We start from the raw sequence: 9,426 nt of genomic DNA on the forward strand, positions 1-9,426 counted from the left end.
AGTGTTCAAACTTCCTGCTCAAATTAATATAGCCAGCCAATAGGCTGCAATACAACATGTGACCTTAGAAACTGGGCAGTGATTGGTTGCTTCATAGTCTCGTGAGAGCGACACTATTACCAGGATTATCACGTGATTTAATGACGAGTTTGAGAGACCGGTGAAAGCTAGAAATTTACACCCGGGCTACATATATATATATAAATGTGTTCACCTTTTGTCTCACAGGTAGAAAACTTTTTCTGCATGGGGTCTCCTCTGGCAGTTTTCTTGGCCCTGCGAGGGATTCGCCCAGGCACCGGCGGCCATCAGGACCACATCCTGCCCACCTCCATCTGCAGCCGGCTCTTCAATGTCTTCCATCCAACAGACCCTGTGGTCAGATATGCCTGATATATGCCTCTATATATATATATATATATATATATATATATGAGAAGTGAAAATGATAAATGTTCATGCTCAGCATCTTTTCTTTTAAGGAGTTAACTGTTTTCTATTGTGTTTAGGCTTACAGACTGGAGCCTCTCATCCTTAAGCATTATAGTAATGTTGCACCTGTCCAGATACATTGGTAAAAGCTTAAGTTTTACACTTTTATTATTCTTTACTAGCACAAAGTGGTAACAAATGTATAAATTGTTTTCATCATCAGGTGTAGTGCCACTAACCCTTCATCCTATGAAGAGGTCCGGCCTACCTTCCTCAATCCAGTTAAAGATCCAGCTTCGGACACGGAGAGCATTCCCAGTCCGAGTACGTCTCCTGTCTTGGCCCGTAAACACTATGGAGAGTCCATCACCAGCCTGGGCAAGGCCAGCATACTAGGTAAATTTAGCATGGTTTTGTTGCTTGATTGATGTGTTCTTTACTTTGTTCCACTTAATATCATCAAATGGAACGGGTTAGTACAAATTTCACACACTGCTTCTAATTACACATACTTTATAATTTTCTAAAAATGTACAGTAATTGTCCTTTGAAAATATCAGACTGTATAAGTCAGCGGTTTCAATTTTCCTTCCCCCAACTTTGAGTCAGTGGTGCCATCATGTGGCCATAAAGGGCAACTACAGTTGCTCTGCTTTTTTATATATATATATATATATATATATATATATAAAATACTGTAAATGGTAAAGAAGTAGTCATATTCATAAACGTTATTTTATTTGACTGCTGAGTGACCAACAGGAAGAAAGATGTCATTTTGACGTATATGGAAAACGATGTGTTGTTTTCAAAAAACTTTCCTTCATGTCAACCTGCAGGTGCAGCAAGCATAGGAAAGGGTTTAGGAGGCATCCTCTTCTCACGGTTTTCCCGATCAAACAGCCAACCTTCAGTGTCCTTAGGAGTTGAGGGAGGAGTGAATGCTGAGGAAGAAGAGGAGAAGCGCACCGAAAGCCAGTCGTCTTATGGTCTTTCCACAATAACTCGACCAACATCTCCCACTGGTGACGCTTTATGTATGTTCTTTCTGGTACAAAGCATTAGCCAAAGTGTGTTTGTGTGTATCAGTGACGTGCGGAGAGGTTCATGGCTGGTGAGGGACTGACTTAATCAAAATCAGATTAACAGACAGAGACCCCCTGCATGTTATTGTATACATACAGAAATTTTGCGCATGCGGACAACGCTGGAGGGCAAAAAAACTGTTCTTTTACATGCCATTCATTGCATTGATATATAGAATTTGAAGACCCAGGGTGAAATAATTACAGGCTGCTGGAGAAACGGTGAAGTCTGTAACACCAGCTCATTAATGCCTATTGAGCTCACAAGTCAGCATCATTATTTTAAGACCAATCATCTTTGGTAGTACCGTATTTTCCGCGCTATAAGGCGCACCTAAAAACCTTCAATTTCCTCAAAAGCCGACACTGCTCCTTATAATCCGGTGCGCCTTATATATGGACCAATATTGAGCCACAACATGTCTAGCAACTACAGTAAGCAGCCGTCAACTTCATTTTCCCCCGTAGAAGAAGAAGTACGCGGTGCATGCTGGGATAGTTGTCAGAACGCTGGTTTGTTAATAAAGTTTGATAATACATTTAAAGCCAGGGGGGGCGGAGGGGCGGGGKAAGAGAGACAGAGACTGTGGCGACAGCGTGTCGGTTGGTCTGTGTTACCCAGAAAGCAGTTGAGCACAATATCACAACACCAACACCGTGAGTGAAACGATGACGGGGGCAGCCTACTATATAAAGTACTTGGGGACCGCTTCTTTACAAATGTAGATGTGTAATAATAGAGTACGGAACAAATTGGCAACCCAAACTGAAGTGTCTATTCTATGCGCCTTATATTGCGGTGCGCCTTATATATGAATAAAGTTTTAAAATAGGCCATTCATTGAAGGTGCGCCTTACAGTGTGGAAAATATGGTAATTGTTATTTTTCCTATGTTTACTTTTATATACAAAGAGTATTGTATTTTGTTTTGAAATCATTCATCAAAATATATTTTAGGAAGCTGAACAGAAAAGAAACAGTGTAATTTATAAGTTCACATAAAAGCTAATGACCTTTTAAGGAGGGCCAGCAGGGCATCTGTTGGCATGTTATGACTGTAATCCTGTGTTTCTCTCTTGCAGCGGAGCTGGAGAGACGCATCGACTTCGAGCTGAGGGAGGGTCTGGTAGAGAGCCGCTATTGGTCAGCTGTGACCTCACATACTGGCTACTGGTGCTCACATGACATTGCGCTCTTCTTGCTAACCTTCATATATAATAAGTCGACACCCTCTGCCTCAGCAGAAGAGACTCCGGAGCCAGACTGAGGCGTTTGTTCCAACACATACGCCCGAGGAGGTGTCCTGTAACTGCTGAAGCTTTTGTCGTTTCCTGACCAAACTCAGAACAGTGACTGTTTGACTGTCCCCTTGCAACCTTTCAAATACATGAACTATCAACCTGTCCTTTGTCTTGATTTATGATCCAGCTACATTTGAGAATCATTGGTTTAAAAAAAAAACAAACAAAAAAGAAAACTTCATTCCGAGATGTAGCCATTGATGGACCAGGAGCCCTTACAGAAGGAAAACTCTGTGCCAGTATGAACTCTAACGGTACCATGTAGGAAGAGGCAATTATCCTAAATCAGGGAGGTTCCTCGAGCATCAAAAAAGCGATTTTGTTTTCATCCCAGCATCGAGTCTGTTCAGCTTATTTGGTTGTCTACAAGTTTAATGTTTTATCAGCCCATCTACTCTGCAGACACTCACTCTGGAGCCTTCTGGTATATTTTTGGATTTATAAAAGGAATGATTGTTACAAAAAGGTTTTTTTCACAAAACGTTTAGCCAAAATGTGAAAAACCCACTGCTTACATGGGAATGAAATGCCTTTTGAAATCAGCCCAAAAATGTTACTAACATACTATTTTCACAAAAAAAAAAAACAACAAAAAAAAAAAACAATAGGGCATAAACCCTTTAATAATATTGGCAATATGAGTTTTATTCAGTTGTTTGCTTTCAACTTTTTAAGATCAGTAATATTTGAAAGGCGTAAACCAAATACAACCTCGGCATATTGTATATTTGTTGTCAAGTAGGACTTCTTGGTTTAGTTACACTAAAATAAAACACTTTTAAGTTTTTGGGGAAAATTTCTTTCAGCAGTTGCAGCTAAATATTTCCCTTTTGAATTCCATGTCACTTTCAGACGTGTACCTCTTGTATCACAACAGGCAGATTGGAAAGCATATAGTTATTTTCTTACGCTTTATGACAGTGGGCGGGTCTTGATGGTGTGATTTACACGAGTTCTCCTGAAAGCAGTCATCGTTGCTCAACTGAAATCAACGCTTCTTTATTATTTGTATTCATTTATGGAGATGCATCTGATCGTCCTTATCTTTGCCTATATGTTTTTATTGATGTCCAGATGAAACGAATGGTTCTATATGTATTTTTATTGGAAAACGGAAATATTTTCATAATGATTTTCAGGCGCTTGCGGATATAAACCTGAATCTCATCATGTGAAAAGTGGGATTCAGACATGTGGCCAAATAACATTTATGTCCAGTGTTGTTAGCTGCTGTAGTGAAGCTACTGCCTGTGGTCCATGGAAAAATGTCATTGACAAGGTGTGAAACTTAAAAGTACGTTCGTTTAGGCGTTTTCGAAGACAATGCATATGTTATCGTTTCTCCGCTTTTTGTTACCAATGTGCACTTTTTTTCCCCTTTGGCCAGATGTTATATTGGTGTTTATTCATGAAAATTTCCAGCTGCAGTCAAATAGTCAAACAAAGTCACTTAAAGTATAACTGCTTGTATGAAACCTAGATTTATTCCAAAAAGATAGAAAAAAAAACAGAGACAGGATATGTCAAGCAATTCTTTTCTAACAAAAAGAAAAAAATTATCTGTGGTTGTAGGTGCAAACGAGATCCCTCTTTCATTTCTAGCCCCAGCAATATTTCTGCAGAAACTAGAATGCTTTTGCACTTTGCATGGTCTCAGATAAATAGCTGATGAATGTCGGAACAATAAAAAACAGTGCTGTGTGCCAACACACATCCAAGAATTTTTAACACTGCAAAATGACTCATTTGAAACACGCAAGCAAAGGATGAAGAAACAAGCGGAGTTGCATTACAAAGTGTCAAATTTGATGTATCCATTTTTGTTGCATTATCATACAGGGTCATCTCATTAAGTTAGAATATCATCAAATAATTGATTTATTTCAGTAACACTTCTATAAGTGAAACTCTTACAATGTGTAGATTAATTGCACAGAGTGATTTATTGGTTATGGTTTATACAATGAAAATCTAAAACTTGGTTTCTATGAAAATTAGACTATCGCATAAGATCGTTTTTTTTTTTTTGTTTTTTTTTTTCACTTTATTTGGCTTCAGAACTCTGTGACCAGCCAGATATTTTAGCAATAACCTTTTTGTGGTCTGTCCTCTTCGGAGAGAGTGTCGATGATTACCGCCTGGAAAACCTTCAAGTCAGCAGAACCTGATCATGTAGATCATATTTACATTAAAAAAAAATAATCTTATACATGACTTAATATGTAAGTGTTCTTTGAAACTGAATTTTGGATTTTCACTAGTTCTAAGCCATAACGATCAAAACAGATATAATGTCTGAGGTATAGCACTCTGTCTGTAGGGATTTAACTTTTTGAATTGCATTACTGAAGCAAATTACTTATTGATTTTGTTATAACTTTGCGATGCATACGTAGTAATAAAGGAGCTCATTTGAATTTGGTGTACGCAGCTGAACTGCGCCACCTTAAGTCTGATTCTTTGTGCTCTGCTGCTGAGTGGAATCAGTTTATTATAAGTGTAAAATGACTGTTACATTTGCAAAGGCCAATTTGCTTAAACCATTCTGCCTTGAAAAGCTGACATGATGGCAAGATTGGCGCTTTACCTGGGGGCAAATAAGGCAGAGTAATCCGAGGTTGTTTATTGATTTGATCCGTTGGAAATCTTATAATCATCGCTAAGAATTGCACAGAATCTTTACTAAAAATTCCCGTTTGTTTGATTTATTTATTTATTTATTTATTTTTGCTTAGCGTGACGTAACATTGCAGAAACGCACGCGGGAAGCTAATTTCAACCCACAGAGATGCAGTTATAACCTGGCCTCGTCTCTCATTAATGCAGTGACAATTTCAATCTGTACTGTAATAGCAACAAAACCTCCACCGGGTGGCGCTGCAACTGTGTAGCTTGACAGTATTTCATTAAAATATGTGCAACTGGCACATTTTACAGTCTTTTAGTTCAACCCCAGACTTCTTCACTCTGCTTGCTTTAGAAGCTTGCGAGCTCACAGGAAAGCATTCGGGAGAGTTTTTGCGAAACCTACATTGTGACTGACTGCGTCCAGTTGATGTACAGCTTTTTTGACTGATGACAGTATATTTTTCGTAGTAAAGGCATTTGAGGAATTGTCCGCTGTTACGTGTTTGTAGAATTTCCACTTTGGGTTGGGTGTCAGATTGAAGCCATCGATTATGATCCAGCTCAAGATGTTTGTGGTTTTGTAAAACATAGCAGCTTCATGCATAAGTTGCGCATGCACTGCAAATCTTAAGTAAGAGGATAAGGGAAATAAACATTTGAATTAGGAGGAGGTGCAAATTAAATGTTATTCTTGTTTGAACTTTGAGCAGATGTCTTTTGGAGAAGGGGGGAAAAAAGTGTTTGTCTGTCCTTAGAGCTGTGCAATAACCCATGCCTGTAATGGATTCTAACTGCCATCCAAAGCACTGTATTTATTTCCTTTTATTAAATCATTTCCTTTTCTCATTTGGTCCTGTTTTGTACATTATTAAAGGGAGGAAAACACGGAACTGGTCCCTCTCCTGTGCAGGAGCATGTAGATGCCCTCCTCTCTCATTTTTAGACTCAATTCAGTAGACAATGGGTGTGTTTGTTCATCGGCGACGCAGACCGGATTCTTTCCTCAACACCCCCTGAACAGACTTTAACTCAGAGTTGATGAATAGGACACATTGTTACGCATTAGCATTGATGGCTTCCACATGAGCTCATGGTGTGTGTGTGTGTGTGTGTTTTTTCTATTTCATGCAACATGGTAACAAATGGGATCAGCTGGGTCATACATAACGAATGACGCCATGGTTTCTCTGACCAGCAGAGGTCAGTGTACCACTGGTAATGTTGAAACAAAGGCACAATGACCATCTGTTCAGTGCACAGGGTCTCATCCTGTGTCTGCTTAATGAGACATTTTAACAGATGTCCTCGTAACTGTAACTATCATTGATCGGTGACGCCTGGACACGTACGACAATAAGGCAACCTAGGAGTTTATGTGAATGATCAAACTTGTGCCTCTTTCAACTTTCTGCTTCTCCTTCGTGCACCTCACCCCCTCCCCTCCGACCTCGTCCACATCAGCAGCAGCTGAGCCAACTTCTTATCTGACTCTTCTGCTTTGCATCGGTCTGAACTGTTTACTCTGCAATTAAAACACAGCCTATAAAAGGCAATGGGGTCTGCCGCCAGATCCTGACGGGGGGGTGGGGGGAGTGGAGAGTGGGGAGTGGGGGGGTGTAGCAGCAGGGAGATGGGTAATAAATCGCTTTGATGCAGACCTGGGGTCTGAAGGCCCAGATTCCTTCGCTGGAGGACTGGAGGAGAGTGAGTTCACCAGGACACCGCGCCAAGAACGCTCATGATTCATGAGATGTTGCCGCTGATCGTTTGGAGAGCGTGCGGCAGAGTGCGTATTGTGGTCCTGCTTCAGGGAGGCTCATGACGTTTTTGTTTCCCCCCCCCCCTCCCAGCCCCCCGACGTGTGATTTGTGTAGTCGCTCATTGTTGCGTAAATTGTTATCTTTCATCTACAACAGTGAGACGAGGAGCCGCGCGGCCTGCAGACTGTGTTGTCATCTGCTTCTTGTGATCCAGACTGACTCTGTCATTATTTGAAAGAGCTACTTCAATCAAATGTATACTAAGAAAAGATACATATAAGTTATTCATACTTTTAAACATCTTTTCTCATTACAGGCACAAGCGTCAACGCATTTTATTGAGATGTAATGCATAATTGTGAGAAAGTTTGGAGGGATTCAAAGGTTTTTAAAATGTCGAAATCTGACCTTTATTTAAAAAAGCCACACGAAATCCCATTTGAATTTTGCCTCAAGCCATGTAAAGAACTAAGTAAGTGTGCAGAAGAATAGACCGATGGGACCATAATGGAAATTTTTAGTTATGACTGAAGTAAAACTATAACACACTGTCCTCATTAAAGGTGTAGGTATCATGCTGCAGGGAGGCTTTTTCATCTTTTGCAAGATGCCCAAAGGAGTTAGAAAAATAAAATAAAAAAAACTGCTGGAGTGCAAAAAACCGGGGGTGGAGATTTATTTTCCAGCAGGACAACATCCGTTGACCTAATGCCAGAGCTACACTAGAATGGTTTGTATTAGGATGGTCCAGTCAAAGTTCACATCTTAATCTAATTGAGAATCTCTCACTTAAAAATTTGCTGAGCTAGAGGTATTTTCAGAAAATGTCAACTCGTTGTGCAAAGCTGTTGCAGCTATGATTGTAATAAAAGGTGGTTCTGCACTGTATTGACTCGGTGAGACAGAATACGAAAGCAAGCCACATATTCCAGGCTGTTATTCACGCTTAAGTCTGAAAAACAAGTCCTTTTCTTTCCACTTTGCAATTCCACACTACTTTTGTAATTTAAAATTCCAGAAAATGCAATGTAGTTTGGCAGGTTTATAACAGAAATTTATGTGTAACTTGAATTCATGTGTAACTTGTAAAAGCAGCAAAGTGGCAGGAAGTGGAGGTATGTAGGGTCACATAAAGAAAATTATAAAAAAAAAATGTATATTTTTAAAATGAACAATAATATACTGTACAATAACGGCAAAATTACACTATAAAATAGTGTGCAGTAATCAAAAATGGCAGCCTCTGATCCAAGAAATGTGCAACTGAGTGGGGCAATGGAAAAGAAAATGTTCGAAAATATGTGTGCATATTTGTACATTTAAAATCAAAAGAATACACAGTTTGAACTTAAACTGTGCAAACAACAGGGAGAAGAAATGTTATCTAAAATGAGGAAAGCTGCTCAAATACCACCAGGAGAAATCTTGGGACTCATGTTAGATGTTCTTTCTGAGCTGCAGAGTTTATTCAATGACTCGTGTAGCAGAGGAAGATTTAAGACTTAAAAATCTTTTGATATTCTACAGAAAAAAAAAAAAAAGATTTTAAGATATGAAAGTGTTTTAAAATGAACTCTCCTGTCATTCTGTGTGGTTATTTAAATCAATGAACTCCTGGTCCCTGGCTACTGATGCAAGGCTCAGCTGCACTGTTGCCATATAAGGGCAGCTTGAAATCTTTCCTGTCTCTATTAACCCTGCAAGCTGCTGAATGTCCTGGAGGCTTTCAATTCAATTTAAATCTGATTCAAGATATTCAACATTGTTCTTTACCCATAGATTTACATTTAAGTGAGCGAATTTATTTATTTTTTTTGTCTTCTGGGACAAAACAGTTTTATGTCAATAAGGATAAATGGATTGAATGACTGGTTATTTTACTATGCATGAAAGTAAATCTCCATCCATCCATCCATTTTCTTGCACCCTTTTTCCCTCAGTGGGGTCGGGAGGGGTGCTGGTATGAAAGTAAATCTTTCCTGTATAATTAGGATTTACTTTACAGGACATATTTTTTTAAATGTCTGTTCATCCATGAAAATGAAAGTTACATTTTAATTTTCTTTGTTCTGAATTCTAAATGCTGGGGACAACTGTGGATATTTTTTAAACAAACCTGGATTTCAATTTCCACCACAGCAACTTTCTTTGATGAAACTCCTAAAACTCTGATCTGGCTTTTTTGTTCTCACTTTTTGCCACCCCAACATTATCAGTGC

General features: G+C 39.2%; 1 protein-coding gene across 5 annotated transcripts in view; it reads left to right on the plus strand.

Annotated features, from left to right (window-relative positions):
* ddhd1a (DDHD domain containing 1a) overlaps window positions 1-5,263 on the plus strand; it is a 28,919-nt gene extending 23,656 nt beyond the window's left edge. For 4 of the 5 annotated variants that reach the window (XM_017302575.1, XM_017302577.1, XM_008399778.2 and 1 more), the window contains 5 exons: window positions 229-378; window positions 510-574; window positions 656-828; window positions 1,272-1,469; window positions 2,601-5,263. In XM_017302575.1, coding sequence (XP_017158064.1) covers window positions 229-378; window positions 510-574; window positions 656-828; window positions 1,272-1,469; window positions 2,601-2,785 — 771 coding nt within the window. In that variant the 3' untranslated portion in view covers window positions 2,786-5,263. The remainder of the gene's footprint in view (window positions 1-228; window positions 379-509; window positions 575-655; window positions 829-1,271; window positions 1,470-2,600) is intronic. The other variant, XM_017302576.1, reaches the window with a different exon arrangement.
* The last annotated feature ends 4,163 nt before the right edge of the window (window positions 5,264-9,426 follow it).

This window comes from Poecilia reticulata, linkage group LG22 (assembly GCF_000633615.1).
Source record: "Poecilia reticulata strain Guanapo linkage group LG22, Guppy_female_1.0+MT, whole genome shotgun sequence".
Taxonomy (NCBI): Eukaryota; Metazoa; Chordata; class Actinopteri; order Cyprinodontiformes; family Poeciliidae; genus Poecilia; species Poecilia reticulata.